General features: G+C 38.0%; 1 protein-coding gene across 1 annotated transcript; it reads left to right on the top strand.

Annotated features, from left to right (window-relative positions):
* Nucleotides 1–1129: 1129 nt before the first annotated feature.
* Nucleotides 1130–18640, top strand: LOC107789715 (AMP deaminase). Its single transcript, XM_016611568.2, has 20 exons — nt 1130–1748; nt 6358–6515; nt 6784–6952; nt 7974–8152; nt 8289–8340; nt 8475–8602; nt 8680–8859; nt 8945–9012; nt 9115–9257; nt 11530–11591; nt 12306–12419; nt 13102–13242; nt 15043–15195; nt 15792–15845; nt 15925–16035; nt 16115–16288; nt 16365–16445; nt 17207–17305; nt 17675–17799; nt 17987–18640. The coding sequence occupies exons 1-19, from the start codon at nt 1352–1354 to the stop codon at nt 17741–17743; spliced, it is 2532 nt and encodes an 843-aa protein (XP_016467054.1). The 5' UTR covers nt 1130–1351; the 3' UTR covers nt 17744–17799; nt 17987–18640.
* The last annotated feature ends 1000 nt before the right edge of the window (nt 18641–19640 follow it).

Here is a 19640-nt window from a genome sequence, read left to right as displayed (position 1 = left end):
TTGAAATAAAGGTTTAATGATGGTTGATTTTTTTTTAGTGTAAAATATGCATGTTGAATTTATGTACATTCAGTGCATATGTTGTATACTCATACATATGTATTATATATATATATATATATATATATATATATTGTATAAATATGTATATAAGTGTGTATAATTATATATATACGAGAAATATAATAATGTATTTACATTGCATTCCAATGTACAATTTAACTCCTTATATATATATATATATATATATATATATATATATATATATATAAAATGACAATATACTCCTTTTTAGTAAATTTCGGACAAAAATAAGGCAAAGAGAGGGGGAAAAGTAAGGATTTAAAACCACGTGATGACTTGACTTTTTGTGAGATAGTCACATTAATCTGGAAGAGAAAAAAACAAATAGGAGAAATAGAAAAAAAAGGAAAGAGATCATTATGAGATTGATGTGAGACGATAATGTCAGTCAAACAATAGTATTAGAGGGCTCCGTTGGCAATACGGATGAAAACTTAAAATGATTGATACGCGGATGAAGAGCACCTACATGGGCTCTACTTATGTAAAATTATCCCTTAAAAGTACAAAAATACTAAGTAGGGGCTATTTATCATTCAAATTCTTTTTCCATGAATAAAATAGCCTATAAATAAATATCGAGAGAAGATTAGCTATCATAAATACATTCAACTTTCACAAACATCCTTTTCTAAATAAATTTGAAAAGAACTTTTTCCTAATGTTGTTCAAAGGTTTAAAACAACTAGTTACTCCGGTTCATAATAAGTGACCAGTTTCCTTTTAGCACACCCATTAAAAAAAATACTAAATTCTATACAAAAATACCTAGTATGACTAAACAACCCTTATTAAATATTGGTCACATAGTTATAGTGAGGAGTGAGAATTTTTTTTAGGAATATGCATATAAGGGTAAAAGAGTAAAAATAAATTTAATTTGTTCTTGATTGCCTAAGTGAACACTTATTTTAAATCAAAATAAAAAAATAAACTGATCACTTGTTGTGAAGGTAGCATATCATCGACTCTTTAAAAACTCCTCTAACTTTATTTTCTACACTTTTCATTCCCGTTTCAATAGTTTAATCGAAAACAATTTACCGCATCGCATAAGGGAATGGTCCTATAATGTGCTCTATCTTATTCCACCCAACTCACTTTCTCCCTATAAATACTCTTCTCCAGCTTCCCTCTTCTCTTCCAAAGGAGAACACACTTTTCTCAGTCTCTACTATTCAGTAGGTTTTCTCAGTTTCAAAACAACAGTTGTAGCATACAAAATTACCACAGCAAAACAAATTCTCTAAGTTTCGAGAAGGAAAAAATGGATGCATATACAGTTCACCTAGCGATGGCGGCACTAGTCGGAGCATCGCTAGTGGCGGTATCGGCGTATTATATGCACCGTAAAACCCTAAATCAGTTATTAGAGTTTGCGAAAACGATAGATAGGGATAGGGACCGGGATGACGTGGCGACGACGGAGGACGTCGACGGTGAAGAGGCAGAGAAGCATTTGAGGAAGTACGGCGGTGTTGCTGCGGAGAAGCGTCGGAATCATAGCCGGAGGAAAGGGAGTAATGGATATTACCGCCGTGCTTCAGCTTCGTTGCCCGACGTGACTACGGCGACTTCCGGCGAGGTTGAGGAAAACAGGAATGGTCCTGTACACGTGGATTCTATTCCGGTCGGTTTGCCTAGGCTTCACACGCTTCCTGAAGGTATGTGATAGAATTAAAGTTATATGCACGGACAGTGTAGTCAATTTTTTAAAGTAGCAATGTAATTTAACCTGTTCTAACTGGTTAATTACCATTTATTAAAGATTACTATTAATCAGTGCTATTAAAGCGAGTTACCAGCGATTAACTTTTGAGTGACCTAATAGTGTAAATTTACACAGTCAGTGCACTTAAGGATTAAAATTATATGCTTTACTGTATCTCTATTCACTCAATGCTTTTAAAGTGGGAATGCCTGCAATTATCTTTTAAATGGACCTAATAGGTGTAAATATTTTTTACACCGTCACTGCAGAAACTTGATAAGGATAAACCTTATACTTATTTAATGTACTGAATATATGTTTGCTATGGTATTTCCAGACAGTGTAGTAACTTGTTTTTGTCTTCAGAAATTGATCATTTTGAATTATGATACCGTGGAGAAAAACTATCAGTTACCTAATATTCAAATGAGAAAAGAATCTTTGGCTTGATTTGAAGACGTACATGCTTGAAGCAGATGTGTCATTACAGTTATATATATAATAATAAGGCCAATAGGCCTCTTATAAAGTTGGTGAGTTTTAAATAATGGGTGGAATTAACAAGCTGGTCTCCTCATTAGGTCCTGATGTTTGGTGCTGGATATCTAGATACATGCTTTTAAAAAGTTAATTCATCTCTTAGTTTCCTTTCCAATTGCTGAGATATTTCATCTTTAAATTAAATCCGGACCCACTATTTCAGTTGGATAGAAATGACGGTGCATTATTAGGTTAGGGACAAAGGAAAGGAATCTTTTTTGTTCTGATTTCTGTTTTAACAATATATAATAGAGTGGGAGGGATGTAGAGAATAGAGATATAGATGACCTTACTAATTTGGCATTAAAGCATAGGTTGATCGATTGTAAATTTCTTATTACTCACGTTTAGCGCCAAGAAGGTGCTGATTATGTATACAGTTGTATAAAGATGGCATCTCCTATTGATAAGAGAGGTTAGATCAAGCAGAGAGCTCCCTCCACCTCTTAACCTTGAGGGTGGGCTTCGAGTCACTAAAGGGACAAAGTGGGGAACACGATTGACTCTCAGGAAGGAGGGTTTGGGTGGAGTAGATCTAGGTTACCAATAAATTACTGCGTAGGGAAGTAACAAGAAAAAAAAAAAAAGGAAACTATCTCTGTCATGTGCAACATTTAGTTTATCCCAAAATAGAAGATATGCTACAAAGGTATTTTTAGATTATACAAAGATCTTATTCATTCTTCAAAGTATAAATTGTTCCTTTTTCTTCATAAGAGCAGTATAATGCATACAAGGAATGCCAGTCCAAGTTTTCCTGTTGTCTGAATTCTGCTGCCCTTCCAATCACAAAAAAGATTGCCTAAAGGCATTAGGCGTTACCTACTTGGGTTCAAAGAGTTTCAAGCACATGACAATGCAGAAATAAATGGTTGACCTTTTACAAACTTTTTTTTTTCACACCTGATTTTGATCTCCTTCAACAAATTATCTTGGATAAGATAGGCTTCATGTAATAATCCACCCAAAACATGCAACTCTTTGGGGAGCCTTGATTTTCCTAAGCATTTCTCATGGCCAAACATTCCTGTTGTTGCTGGACCAAGTGTACCCAGATTTACTATGCAGAACCCTGTGCTATCCTCTGGTTTACTCGATAGCAGGATTATCATAATTTTTTGGGAATTTCCTCCTAAGTTTTAAGTGACAAAAAGGAGTTGTACATCCAGGCGTGTCCTGCGCATTGTGCAAATTTTTCTCAATATACTAGGTGTTCAGATGGGAGTGATAGGAAATGACTCTACAACAACAACAAACCCAGTATATTCCCACAAGTGGAGTCTGGGGAGGGGAGTGTGTACGCATACCTTACCCCTACCTAGTGAAGGTAGAGAGACTGTTTCCAATAGACCTTTGGCTTAGAAAGAGTGAGAAGAAGAAGGGGAAGAAAAGGAAGAAGAGGCACAAGAGAAGAAAGAGAAAAGGGAAGGGGGGGGGGAGAATTAATAGTACTAAACACTAACAACAAGAAATACGATAACAGAAGCAAACTAAATCACATGACGAAGTAATGATCTACTAAAGCATAAGAAGGAACTTGAGTGCTTCCAAAATAACTGGTAAGAAAAGGAGAAACTTACAACTACCTACTACCTTTCTACCCTTATCCTCGACCTCCATACCTTTCCATCAAGGGTCATGTCCTCAGTAAGCTAAAGCCGCGCCATATCATGTCTAATCACCTCTCCCCAATACTTCTTTGGCCTACCTCGACCTCTTTTCAAACCTGCCATGGTCAGCCTCTCACATCTCATAACAGGAGCATCAATGCTTCTCCTCTTTACGTGCCCGAACCATCTCAGCCTCGACTCTCGCATCTTGTCCTCCACGGAGGCCACTCCCACTTTGTCCCGAATAGCTTCATTCGTAATCTTATCTCTCCTGGTATACCCACTCATCCTTCTCAACATCCTCATTGTTACTACTTTCATCTTCTGCACATGTGAGTTCTTAATTGGCCAACGCTCTGCCCCATATAACATAGTTGGTCGGACCAACACTTTTTAAAATTTGCTTTTAATTCTTGGCGGCACATTCCTATCACAATAGACGCCGGACGCAAGCCTCCATTTCATCCATCCCGCTCCATTGCGATGTGCGACATCCTCGTCAATCTCCCCGTTACCTTGGATAATAGACCTGAGATACTTGAAACTATCTTTCTTGGGGATAACTTGAGTATCAAGCTTCACATCCACTTGTGACTCATGAGCCCCGTCACTGAATTTGCACTCTAAGTATTCTCTCTTAGTCCTGCTCAACTTGAAACCTTTAGACTCCAAGGTATGCCTCCAAACCTCCAACCTTGCGTTGACCTGGCTTCCGTCTCGTCGATCAACACGATATTATCGGCAAATAGCATGCACCATGGCATTTCCCCCTGTATCTGCTGTGTCAGCACGTCCATCCTCAAGGCAAATAACAACGGGCTAAGAGCTGATCCCTGGTGCAGCCCCATAACAATTGGAAAGTGCTCCGAGTCCCCTCCCACGGTTCTCACCCGAGTCTTAGCACCATCGTACATATCCTTAATCACCCTAGTGTACGCTACTGGAATGCCGCTAACCTCCAAACACCTCCACAAAACTTCCCTCGGCACTTTATCATACGCTTTTTCAAGGTCGATAAACACCATGTGCAAGTCCTTTTGCCTTTCCCTATACTGCTCCACTAATCTCCTCACCAGATGAATAGCTTCAGTAGTCGAGCGCCCCTGCATGAATCCGAACTGGTTCTCGGAAATAGACACGCTCCTCCTATTCTGACTTCCACCACCCTCTATTATTAAGATTTTTAACGATATCTAATATGTCAAAGTAGCGGCATGTAAAATCGATGAATTGGAAATCATGTTACAGCATAACAGTCAATGAAGGTGGAGTGGTTCATGGGAGATCATGGTTCAAATCCCATCCTAGAAAAAAAAAAGTTTGGTGATTTCTTCCTATGTGTGAGTGTTGTTGGACAGAGTTACCCCATGCTTACGTTGCTGGAAGATAACAGGTCACCGGGGTGTACTAGTCAAGGTGCTCGGAAATTGGCCTGTACACCATGAAAATGTACCAATACACTGCATTTATCAAAAACCAATAAAAGAGAAAAACACATAAAAAATTTAAAATGCACTCCTTTTTGATTTAGCTGAATCCTTTCATTATTTGGCTATAACCAAGGCAAAGGAATTATTGATCACAAAAATTACTTGATCTTCAAACATCTTTTTATCTTACTTCTATAAAAAAAAAGTCTGAAGACATTTTTGATCACATTAATTACTTGATCTTCAAACATCTTTTTATCTTACTTCTCTATCTAGTTGCCTTTCAACATGCTATGAGCTCTCAAAGTTAGAATGCAATTTTTTCCCCCGAGCTGAAGCATCACGTATCTTTGGTAAAGAAGAGACCGAAAAGCAAAACAAGTTGCTCGTGACAATTGCTATGGGGTATAGAATGGCAAGGAATTATCCTTTTTTATAACAAAAGATTTTCAGTAGCACCAACATCTTATGGTCAAGTGAAATGTTAATAACCCAAACTTTTATTCAAGTGCAGTAGGAGTTTACATGGCTATACATATTGTTTCAGTACAACCTATGTACTGATCTTTTAATATACACAATATGTTACCTATCTCAAAAAAAAAAAAGTTTACATGGCTATACTTGCAGATATATGGATAATGCTCATATTGATACAGTCATGACCTTGTTTGACAGTACTTGAGACAGTATTTAAGTGGAATCTGAGAAGGGAGAAATTTGCCTTGACCGTGCTCTGGTTATGATCAAACTGTGTGCATCATTTGTTTCATAGAGTAGCTGGCTGTAGTAAAATTGTTTTCTTTGACAACTTTTGCCATGAAAGATCTCGTTCAACTATAAGTGCATGTTTTTGTATTTGATTCTTTCATTTGCTTTGATTCCAGAAGTTTACAAAATGTTGCTTATTTTCTCTCTTCTTTGATTAGAACTGATTTCTAAGTTTACCATGAAGGGTGACGTTCACTTTTTATTTTTAAAGGGAAATCGAGATCCGCACATTCTCTGAGACCTACTTCTCCCAAGTCTCCAGTTGCAAGTGCCAGTGCATTTGAAAGTATAGAAGGATCAGACGAGGAAGACAATTTGACTGACAATGCTAAACTCGACACTTCATATCTACACACCAATGGGAATGTGGTACTACTGGAATATTCAAACTTCTAATTCCTCCATTTTCCTGAACTCCCACACCACTCCTCCCCCCCCCCCCCCCAAATATATAAAAAAGAAGGAAAAAGCCATCATAAATGGTGCTTTTTGAGTCTAGTATATTACTTATCATTGAAAAATATACTTTAAGGGTCATAATGACTGCTAGGACACTTTCACTATCTTCTTCATGAACATAACATTATTCTGATAACTTCTGTAGAATCTTATAACTATTTGCTAAATTGTTAAACAGGGCCCAGATGTCAATGGGGATCAAATGGCGATGGCTGCACCAAGTATGATTCGCACGCACAGTGTATCTGGTGACCTGCATGGTGTTCAACCTGATCCAATAGCTGCAGATATTCTAAGGAAAGAGCCGGAGCAAGAAACATTTGTACGACTGAAGATATCTCCTGGTGGTAATGCCCTTTTCGTATTCCAGTCCTTGTCATGCTACTGACTGTTCTTAAACAACTGTGTTTATTTGAATCTTGGAGACAAGGAAATAGAATTTTGGTATTCAGAGAAAGCAAAATAACACTGAGCGAAAGCCTAAAATTTTACATTTGCTTGTTTTAGAGTCTTGCTGCTGTGCATCATTTCAACTTGTTCATCTGTATCCTAAAGCATGTTACAGTTAGTTTATTACTCGAAGCATCTTTCAAAGGAAGTTTTTCAAAAAAAAAAGAAATTTCTGTTCTCTCTCTCCATTTACTTTGAGATTGAAGTATCAATTAGATATGGATGAGTTCGGTGCCAACATGCCTATACCAGGTGAAACAATGCTCATAACTGAACGTGGAAGAAAAAATAGAGGGAAATAACTTGTGTTGCCCATGAGACACTTTCCTATAAAAATATAAACAGCTTCCATATCATGCTGCATAGCCCAGATCACGAAGGGCAAGATTAAGATTCTTTGACTAATACCTTGTCTCCTCCATTCTATAGTGGCTGATCTAAATTGGCTATTTATTTCCTTCTTGGTTCTCTAAATATACCTTGCACGACCCGGTGAAACTGGGAAACCATGATGCTCATCTACATTGTCGTTACATTTTTTTCTTTCATTGGATAAGCTATGTTGATGCTCTGTATAATTGTTTTTTAGCAACAAATTAGTGCACAATGTGCAGCCTGAAACTTAATGCACTGTTTTGCCAATTTGGAGTGTTTATGCAGGTGTGAGGAGTATTATCTCGCTATGTTTCTTGCTGGAAATATAATCTCTTTGAATCATGCTTCAAATCTTGGATCTTGTTACCCAGGGTGTAGAAGGACCCCCATCCCCCCACCCCCACCCCCACCCAAAAAAAAAAAGAGAAAAAGGAAGTATACTTTATATATTCTAGCTTTTTCTGATCTGTGAAAAAGTAGAGATTTCTCTTGGATCTGTTAAGGTTCCTGCATCCCTTAAATTTTTGTTCGTACTATTTCTAGAGACACCATCTGCCGATGAAGCGGAGGTTTATCGGAACATACAAGCATGTCTTGAACTGAGACGAAGTTACGTATTCAGGGAGGCTGTTGCTCCTTGGGTGAAGGAAGTAATTTCTGATCCAAGCACCCCAAAGCCAAATCCAAATCCATTTGAATTCACTGCAGAAGGAAAATCTGATGTAAGCACAACTATCTATTTTAATGCTAGAGCTTTGTGGTACATGTGTGCTACTGATTTTATATTTTTTGGAACAAATATTACGCGTTCTATTACTCATAACTTTCTATTAATGAACTTCTTGATTACTTCTGCAGCATTATTTTCAGATGGAAGATGGAGTTGTTCATGTATATGCAAATAAAGATTGTAAGCTTAGAAGCTCTTGCCTGCTTCATTTTTTCCCCAACGTTTTTAAGTTCTGAAGGCCTATCTAACTCCTGTTTATTTACTCTTAATGTCTGCCACCCCCTTTTCTCCCTCCCCCTTTGCACTTGGACCAGCGAAAGAGAAACTTTTTCCTGTTGCTGATGCTACGACCTTTTTCACCGACTTTCATCACATCCTTAAAGTAATAGCAGCTGGGAATATCAGAACTTTATGTCACCATCGCCTAGTGCTTCTGGAACAAGTATAAACCTCTAGGCTTGCATTTCTTTCAGATTATATGATATGTTATTTTTGTTATGACGCTTACGTTTTATCCAGAAATTCAATCTTCATTTGATGCTCAATGCGGATCGAGAGTTCCTTGCTCAGAAAAGTGCACCTCATCGTGACTTCTACAATGTGAGGAAGGTTGATACCCATGTTCATCACTCAGCATGCATGAATCAGAAACATTTGTTAAGATTTATCAAGTCAAAGTTGAGGAAGGAGCCAGATGAGGTAATTTTCTGTTTGAATTTCTTTGCTGATGTGTGCTTCAGCTTTCCAATTTCATTGGGCAGCTAAAGCAGTTTATTTTCTTCAGGTTGTGATATTTCGTGATGGAACATATATGACCTTAAAGGAAGTCTTTGAGAGCTTGGATTTGACCGGGTAAGGAATAAGTTTCTAGGAGTTGGTGCTTGAAAGAGCATGTGAGATGACCTAGCTATTAACATTATTTCTGATGCCATTGTTTACTTTCTCTTTAAAAAGGTATGATCTCAATGTTGACCTATTAGATGTTCATGCTGACAAGAGCACCTTTCATCGTTTTGACAAATTTAACCTCAAGTACAATCCATGCGGTCAAAGTAGGCTGAGAGAGATTTTTCTCAAGCAGGATAATCTTATACAAGGTATGCTTTATGTATCTTTTAGATGGTCTTTCTAGTTGACCCTTCCATCATCATTGTAATCATCTTCTATAAAATCAAGTAGAAGTTGGGATATGGTTTCAATGTTATCAAGCATATATCCTAATCCCTAGGCTGCATGAACTTTTGTATGGGTAAGTATCTAAATGTGTATGAGTAAGTTTCTTGTATGGGTATGTTTCATTTTAGTGAATGACCATGTCAACTGGTCATGTCTGTTAAATATTCTGAAACCTATGTTGCTTGGACTCTCCGAAAATGTGGCCGGATACGTGTCGGATCCTCCAAAAGCAGTGCATTTTTGAAGGATCCGACACGGGTGCGGCTACAGTTTGGAGAGTCCGCGCAACATAGTTTGAAACATATGAACTTTGGTGATAAATGGATTGAATGGATCAACTATTGCATATCCACTGTTAGGTGTTCAATACTGATAAATGGGAACCCACGCGGTTTCTTCAAATCTCATAGGGGGCTGAGGCAAGGGGATCCACTATCTCCCTGCCTATTCACTCTGGTAATGGAAGCCTTTAGCATGATGCTAAAGAGGGCAGAAAATTTGGGCTGGATAAAAGGCATGAGTTTTGGGAGAATCGGTGCTGAAAAGGTTACTTTATCCCATATTTTATATGCTGATGACACCCTTCTGCTGTGTGAAACAGACAATGAGCAAATGCTTTTTCTTAGAGGGATTTTCAGCATTTTCAGCATCAATGTAGATGATTGCATAGAGGAACTAGCCGATATCCTGGGATGTAAGGTAGAGAATTTCCCCACTATTTATTTGGGATTTCCACTAGGGGCAAGAAGGAATGATCAAAGTATTTGGCAAGGTGTCCTTGACAGATGTGCTAATAAGCTTATTCCATGGAAGAAACAATATCTATCCTTTGGAGGCAGACTCACTCTTATTAACAGTGTATTAGATGGTATGCCTACCTACCTAATGTCCTTATTCTCAATGCCAGTTTCAGTGGAGAAAAAAATAAACTCATTGAGAAATCAGTTTTTATGGGATAATAATGTAGATAAGAAAAGAATTCATTTGGTGAAATGACAGGTGGTTCTCAGGGATAAGAAAGGGGGTGGGATGGGTGTGAGAAATTTGAAGCTGCATAATAAAAAAGTCTACTATTCAAATGGTTGTGGAGATATAGCTTGGTAGGTAAGGAAGTTTGGAAAAGCTGATAAATTCCATCTACGGGAAAGCAGGAAGGGTGAAGAACTGTAAATGGAGGAATATGGAAGGGCATAAGTAAGCATTGGGAAGAGTTTAGCAAGTTTACTAGATTAGATGTGGGAACTGGAGTAAAAATCAGGTTTTGGACAGATGTATGGGTTGGGTATGAATGCTTTAAAAATAAATTTCCTACTCTATTCAATTGCTCAACAAATAAGAATGGTACTGTTGCTGATTTTCATTCTAGTTCTGGTTGGCAGATTGTCTTCCGAAGGAATTTGAATGATTGGGAAATAGTAGAATTTTGCGAGCTGCTTCAGCAATTGAGATCAGTTTATATTGATCATGGTAAGAGGGATACTCTAATCTTGCTGGCAAGTAAAGACAAGAAATTCTCAGTCAAGAATTGCTACAGTATGTTGATAAAGCTGTCAGGACAGTGGGATACTTCTTGGCCATGGAGGATGATATGGAAGACAAAAGCTCCTGTGAAAGTAGCATGTTTTGGATGGGTCACCACCTGGGAGGCATGCTTAACTCAAAATAACTTGCAGAAGAGAGGCTTTTCCCTATGTAACAGATGCTACCTATGTCAAGTGGATCAAGAAACAGTTGAACATTTGTTCCTCCGTTGCAGATTTTCTAGAGAATGCTGGGAGTTATTCCTAAATATTTGTGGTATTGCATGGGTGATGCCTCAGAATGTGAAGGGGTTGATGGTAGGTTGGCAGCATCAGGTGATATCAAAAGAGATAAAGCAAATATGGAGCACTATCCCATTGTGCACCTTATGGACAATATGGCTCGAAAGGAACAAGGCTTGCTTTGAAGGACAGAGAGCTCCAATTGCTAGAATTAAGAGCATTTGTTTACAAAATTTGTATCTTTGGTGCAAATCAAGCCCACTAGTTAGTTCAGATCAGTACATGGATTTCTTGGAGTTGTTAGGAAGAAGATTGTAATAGGCTGTTTTTTGTTTCCTTGTTATCTTCTGTACCATCTTGGTACTATTCAATAAAATCTTTATCTTATCAAAAAAAGCTATTTAATAATGTTTTATGGTTTCTGTTGCAGGCCGTTTTCTTGCCGAACTGACTAAGCAAGTATTTTGTGATCTTGCTGCAAGCAAATATCAAGTAAGTCCATTTTTACTTATAACAGATAACTGTTACCCTCCTTTTTCTTTTTCTATTTTATCCTAATCTGTTCGGATGTACCTGGAAGCCCTTCTGTGAATTTAAAGATATATCCTGTCTGGAGTGACAGCAAAAAAACTATGATGATATTAAAGAGTAAGGGAAGAAAGATCTAGGAACTCTAAATAGTCGTTTGAAGAACAAGTTACATTTACGTACTCGTCACAAAGTTTTTTGAGATTTCACTGGCTTCTCTGGTTGCTTAATTATTGCAAAATGCAATCTTAAAGATCTTTGTGGGCTTAAAGGTGATTATTGTTATGCCTCAGTCCAACGTTTATTATTCAAGTTTGCGGTGCTGGCAGTGGCGAAGCCAGGAATTTTCTGAAGGGTGTTCAAACTTGAAATAAGTAAAAAAGAAATTCTGACAAAGGGTGTTCAATATATGTTATGTACCTCTAAAACCTAATATTTTACTTATATATGCAGTGTAATTTTCTGACAAAGGGTGGTGAATTGACCACCCTAACTTAAGTGTGGCTTCGCCCCTGGGTGCTGGCGATATGGTGTTTTTCCTATTGCTATTGAAACATGACAGGAACAACATTGTAGATTTGTTTAATAAGGAATGAAAAAGATTTCACTTGGTCGAGTCATGTTTTGTCTGCCCTTTTCATTTGGCAGGTCTTAATCTTTCTCGATTTTTGCTTTTAGATGGCAGAATACAGGATATCAATATATGGCCGAAAGATGAGTGAATGGGACCAACTTGCAAGCTGGATCGTAAACAATGAACTTTACAGTGAAAATGTTGTCTGGTTGATCCAGGTATGATGTAATATATGTAACTTTTTGTCAGCTGTCAAGTCCTAATAGGTCAACTTAAGCATTTTAGGCTGTCACGTCTTAACTAGTTGTTCACGAATTAGAGCTTGTACATCAATTTCCAAAAAACTTTAGGTGAGATATGTACAACTTAAAAGGAGGTGTGTGATTGTCATGATTTCTTTAAGCTATTGATAGGAGTACTCTTACAATAGGCATTATAGACTAGAGGTTGAAATTTACGTTTTGACTTGGAAAACTGATATTGATACATGTACTTTTTTGGGGAAAGACCAAAGGAGGTCTAAGTTGGTGTTAGAATATAGATGTGAATAAAATCAAATCTTACAGAGGTGGCTTTGCTCTAATGACTAAAATCCCTTATTCAATGAAAAGTCTGCTCTAATGACTAAAGTCCCTTATTCAATGAAAAGTCTGCTCTAATTATATCTTATAAATCAGTAAGAGATAGTCAAATACACTCTTAATTTTCAATCTTATGAATCTTGGTTTAGTCTGATTATTTTCAAACTAACACAAATTATCTTACTCCAGATCGTTTTAATCCTTTCAGTGGCTTAGTTTTATTTTTTACTTCCTTTTTAATGGTTGACCATTTGGTTTTCGTGTGCGCATTTTGATGTGGTAATATTATTCTTAAACTTCCTGCTTTCTTTGTCTCCAGCTTCCAAGACTATATAACATATACAAAGAAATGGGAATTGTAACATCATTTCAAAATATCCTAGACAACATCTTTCTGCCCTTGTTTGAGGTTACTGTGAACCCAGATTCACATCCTCACCTGCACATCTTCTTGAAACAGGTATGATTTACTAAACATTTGAATCCACCCTTTTATTGTTTTAAAAAAAAATGAAGACATCACATGCTTGGCCCAAGTTTGGTTGAAAATTGAAGATTTGGTTGTTTCAAGTTTAACCCACACTTGTGGTGCTGAATTCTAGGAAGTACTAAAACTGCTTGCTATGCTATCGTGTGCTGGGATGGAGTCGGAAAGGGGTCCCGGTTGACTATATTAGGGTGATTAAAGACATGTATGCTGGAGCTAAGACTCGGGTTAGGACAGTAGGAGGCGACTCTAAACACTTTCCAGTTATTACGGGGTTGCACCAAGGGTCTGCGCTCAGCCCATTCCTATTTGCCCTGGTGATGGATGCACTGACTCATCATATTCAAGGGGAGGTGCCATGGTGCATGCTATTTGCTGATGACATTATTCTAATTGACGAGACACGAGGCGGCGTCAACGAGAGGCTAGAGATTTGGAGACATGCTCTTGAGTCTAAAGGTTTCAAGTTGAGCAGGACGAAGACGGAATACCTCGAGTGCAAATTTGGGGTTGAGCCGACGGAAGCGGGAGTTGAAGTGAGGCTTGACTCTCAAGTCATTCCCAAGAGGGGTAGTTTCAAGTACCTTGGATCGGTTATTCAGGGGATCGGGGAGATTGATGAGGATGTCACACACCGTATAGGGGTGGGGTGGATGAAGTGGAGGTTAGCATTGGGAGTCTTGTGTGACAAGAAAGTGCCACCGTTACTAAAAGGTAAGTTTTATAGAGCAGTGGTTAGGCCTGCCATGTTATATGGAACTGAATGTTGGCCGGTAAAGAACTCACACATCCAGAAGATGAAAGTAGCAGAGATGAGAATGTTGAGGTGGATGTGCGGACATACAAGGATGGATAAGATTAGGAATGAAGATATTCGAGAGAAGGTGGGCGTGACCCCATGGAGGACAAGATGCGGGAAGTAAGACTTAGATGGTTCGGGCACATTCAGAGGAAGAGCACTGATGCACCGGTGAGGAGGTGTGAGCGACTGGCTGTAGTGGGCACGCGGAGAGGTAGAGGGCGACCTAAGAAGTATTGGGGAGAGGTGATCAGACAGGACATGGCGCGACTTAGGATTACTGAGGACATGGCCCTTGACAGGGAATTATGGAGGTCGAACATTAAGGTTGTAGGTTAGGGGAAAGTTGTGAATATTTCCACAGCACAATAGAGTGAGACTATCCAGTTAGGAGTTAGACTAAGAATGTCATTGGTCGTCTATTGATGCAGGGCTTTGCCTGCTAGTTTTTACTATACCAGCCATCTATTTCGTATTTCGTATTCTGTATTTCATATCTCTTATAAAGCTGTTATTTTATTATGCATTTTTATGGTACTAATATATCGTCTCTTGTTGCTTGTTTTTGAGCCGAGGGTCTCCTGGAAACAGCTTCTCTACCCTTCGGGGTAGGGGTAAGGTCTGCGTACATATTACCCTCCCCAGACCCCACTTGTGGGATTATAATGGGTCGTTGTTGTTGTTGTTGTTGTTGTTGTTGTTGTTGTTGTTGTTTTCTGTTCCCTTCGTTCTGTGATATTGGGGCATTCATCTACGTGGCGGATATAAAATCTTGGTTGAGCCTATATATGTGATGAATAAAGTAGATGGTCTAAATGGTTATTGAGAAGGAGAAAGATACATAGCTGTGGTGGCATGTTTTTTTGATTTTAATCCACTCTTTTTGGATTGTTTACCACAATCATCACTTCTTATATTCTTAATTTTAATATGTTCTTCTTCATACTTTCACTTCTTGTTCTGTCATCTTAAAGGTTGTTGGATTGGATTTGGTGGATGATGAAAGCAAACCCGAAAGGAGGCCTACCAAACACATGCCTACACCTGCTCAATGGACCAATGCATTCAATCCTGCCTACTCATACTACGTGTACTATTGTTATGCGAACCTCTACACCCTGAATAAGGTTCGTAAGTTACTCCATTTCTATCTCCTCCTTTCCCCTTTGGTTCTGCCATCTTCACTTCCTTGTCTGATTGGAAACAAAGGATAGTGCTACAACCTATTTCGTAATGATCTCCAGTTGTGGTTGCTTTGGGGGAAAGATTGGTAAATGGATAGAGGGAGTTTTAATGTGAATAAACCAGAATCATATCCTTTGTGTTAGCACAACACATTTGTGGGGTGCTTATAACTAACGTTGCTGTTGCTTGAGAAAGACGGCGAAAAACTCATTTTTGAAGACTTAAAAACAAAACGAAGGTTGTTTAGAGTCTAGCAGCAGTCTCTCTTAGCTATCCTTGACTTTCAGATAAGATTCTATTTCTTTATGGATAAAAAAAAGCTCAATTCTTGTAATTACAGTCTATTTTTTTTGGTTGTTAAACGAAGTTGGGTGGTTACATATTACTCCCCGTCATTAGTAAATCCCATTTCCAGAGCTGTAGATTTGTCTACCGTAATACTATTAAAAGGATCTATCTACCACAATAATCTCGTTGATATTTTGCTTGTAAACGTTTCACACGTCGAGTTCTGACCCCATGCAAAATAACATCTCAGCTACGCGAGTCAAAGGGCATGACGACCATCAAATTCCGGCCACATTCTGGGGAGGTAGTCACTCAGGCTTATTGTAGTGTTCTTTAATTAATGAGTTTTTTTTGCTTGCTGATTAGATGATTTACATCTACAGGCTGGAGATATTGACCACCTTGCAGCAACTTTCTTAACAGCCCATAATATTGCTCATGGTATCAATTTGAGAAAGTCTCCTGTTCTCCAATACCTGTACTACTTGGCCCAGGTAATAAAGAAATTAAAGTGAATCTTGGTTAGCCATGTGTGTTATCTGGTCATCCATCATGACTTTTTTTTTTTGTCAGATTGGCTTGGCAATGTCTCCTCTCAGTAACAACTCTTTATTTTTGGACTACCATCGAAATCCTCTTCCCATGTTCTTCTTGAGGGGCCTGAATGTTTCTCTTTCAACTGATGATCCATTGCAAATTCACTTAACAAAAGAAGCCCTCGTTGAGGAATACAGTATAGCTGCTTCAGTGAGTATTTTAGTCTCTTGGCTGAAAGATTTATGATGTCACTTGGTCAAGGGGATTAATAGTTTTTGTCATGCAGGTTTGGAAGTTGAGCGCATGTGATTTATGTGAGATTGCACGTAATTCAGTATACCAGTCAGGCTTCTCCCATGCGCTAAAGGTTTGTGTATCTCCTTGAAAATTTAAATGCTGTTGGCATGATAATCTGCTCCCAGCTCTCAATATTCATCAAGCTCGTGTCCTTTTCCAATTGCTACCAAACTCCACTTTCACCTGTGTTCATTAATCTGTTGATGCGTTGTTTTCTTTTAAATCCCCGAGTTGCCTTATGTGAATTTGCTTTATTTACCTTTCTGTGAGACACAGAAGTCGAAAATTGGGTAAAGTATGACTGTGGATACCTGTGTGGCTGTATTCTAAGTCCATTTAGCAAATTTACCAATTCTAATCCAAAGTGTGTAGATCCCTATGGATGTATATCTCATGTCTATGTTTTATCTTGACCATATTGGTAGTAGAGTTTTATTAGGGGTTCCTTCCTATTCTTGACAGCCACTCTGCTCGGTTCTGTTTCTTGTTAGGATAAGCACCCGGAAACTTGTAGGTTCAGTGGTTAAATTGTTTTGTTGCGTTTCCTGTGTTCATTCTCTCTTCTTCTTTCCTTCTTTTTTTTTTTTGGGGGGGGGGGGAGGAGGGGGGGTTCCGGACAGTTATAAGGGCTTACTGTCCACCTAAGTTGCATAGGCATTGACATCCCGCTTTGTGGCTTTGGAATTAACCACACTTTATGCATATTTGACTTGTTTATCTTCTATTGCATATCTTACCTAAATGGCTGGTGTGCTAATTCTACGGCGGGTATTTTGATGCTTGTGTTTTGTGGTCTTCTTTTCTGACATATTCCTCCACTTATATACATAGTCCCACTGGATTGGGAAGGAGTACTACATAAGAGGGCCAGATGGAAACGACATTCATAGGACAAATGTGCCTCATATCAGGCTCGAATTCCGCGATATGGTAAGTACTTATATCTAGGGAGTATATAATGTTCTCAATTTAGATTAGTCTGGTGGAGTATTGTGTTGATTTCTGCCTGTAAAAACCCTTTCTGGCTTCCATTTGTCCATATTTGCAGGAATTGTTTGTATCCAGAATCAGTACTTTTTTTTGAATATTTTCTTTTGTTTCATTTTACTAGAGTTTTCCGGCTTGTGGTATTGACAGAAGAATAGTGATCTCTGTTCTTGTTACTGTTTTTTTCTCGTTATTGTTGAAAATTATAAAACAAAATTTTCATATGTTGCACTGGATTTGATTGACATGAATCTTGGGTTTCTTTTAATAGTCAAACCCTGTATTTGACCTATAGAACTTCATTGTTCCTAGATATGGAGGGAGGAGATGCAACAGGTTTTTCTGGGCAAGGCTGTATTTCCTGCATTCGTTGACCCATGATCTGCAATGCTAATGCATTATCACGGGCTCTGGGTATCGATTCACAGTATCTGGAGGTAAGGAAACAATTTGAAGTCCTAGTTATCTCCATTAGTCATGACCTTTTTTTTTTTTTGAAAATAAAATCATAACATAAATCTCTTCAGAAACAAATTTCGAAATTAGCATGGTCAATCTTATATCATCATAGGGATTAGTCACGACTTGGAAGTATCAAATTAAGCAGTTTGCCTACTTGTGCAGAGTTGCCCATCCGGTAACTCAAGAAGCTTCTCCACCATGAGATATCTGGATTTTTGAAGCTGAGAGGGTGAAATTTTGGTATATGCTAAGAGCTTATTAGCCAAAGATGTGAAAGACCATTGGATATATATACTTGATAGTTCAGGAAGCAACTGGAGCTTAGAGCCTATAGCACAACCAGCAAGGCAGTCCGTCCACTATATACGGAAGCAAGCAACAACAGCCCGTGAATAAGGAGTTATGTATATCATGTGTGTCGTAGGTTACAAACTTCAGATGCATCGCAAGATGGAATTCTGAATGTTCCATGGTTCTGTTGTATCATATTTGACATCTTGGCTAAATAAAGAGTGCTTCCGCCCAATTTTCTTTACTTTTTCCCCTTTGGGTGAAGAGGTGAAGCTGTTGTGAGGGAACGAGGCGGAGTTGGGTTTTGATTTGTTAATGCACCACATATATTCGCATATGTATTTATTACGTGCTTTAGCAATATTGAGTTGGTTATATAATTCCTGAGCTATGTATTTGAGTTATTATAGTTTGATAGCACAAAGCCATGGCACTTTACTAGTAATAATTTTGAAGACTGTCTCCTCGAGTTGAGGCTTTGTCGGAACCGTTATTCAATGAATTAAGTAGTTGAAATTTTTTGCAGGGTGGATGTTTATAGTGTTCTTGCTCATGTAGTACTTTCATAATCCTTATTTTTCGTAATCTTTTATGTGAAAAATAGCAAGTGGGGATACTCAATTCAAAGGCAACCTCTATGACAACCTATGGATGAAGCATTCTTTGCTGAAAAGTGTTCGAAATGGTAAATGAGGAATTAGAGTGTATCCATGGAGAATAAGATGAAAATAAAGAACGAATGGAAAGTCATAAATAGAAGCGCGTTAAATTGCAACCATAAAGATAAACTAAATGTTATGTGTTTCATTTTGGTCTTTTTTTACCTGGTTAAAGAATGATAATAGTTGAAAAAAAATTCGTTTTAAATTTTCTAGAGTCGTAATGATCTTTTCGACACTTGTTCTTTTTAGTAAACGCAAGATTCTTGTGCCGCACCGTCTCGTTTACTTAAAACTGACCATCTTTGTCGTCGTCGTGTTTGTAAACATAATCGAATATAAATATTACTTCAATTTTTCTCTGTAACTACCAGTGAATGGCAACTACAATAGGCATGTTGATCTCATCGTTCCTCTACTAACTCATTACTTTTTATCTTGTATGTATCTTTTGTCGCTTAAAAAATTTGAATGTTATTTCACTTCATTTGTTGAACTTGTAAATCAAGAAAAATACTTTCTTTATTGTACTATAATCATCTAGTATCCCGGCACTTAGTGACAGATTAATTTAGATTCTCGCATATGCTCATTAAAGGGGAACATTATATCCACTATATCAAGGAGTAAGTTAAGAAAGGCATACAAACAGGTTAAGAGGCAAATTATTTGGTAAGAACGATCGCTTCCACCTTGCACTTGAAATGTTCGAATCTTGTATTCTTCTTCACTTCACTCCTCTCCTTTCTCTATTTTGTAATTGAAAATGTTAAGAGAGAAGTAGATCCTAAACTAAAGAAGGATAAGTAGTCAATTCCTGCTTGAATATTCCAGTGTTATATATTATCCCAATTTATAATTAATAA

Source organism: Nicotiana tabacum, chromosome 10 (genome assembly GCF_000715075.1).
Source record: "Nicotiana tabacum cultivar K326 chromosome 10, ASM71507v2, whole genome shotgun sequence".
Classification (NCBI taxonomy): domain Eukaryota; kingdom Viridiplantae; phylum Streptophyta; class Magnoliopsida; order Solanales; family Solanaceae; genus Nicotiana; species Nicotiana tabacum.
Note: the sequence above shows the minus strand (reverse complement) of the source record. Positions and strands in the feature narration are given on the sequence as shown.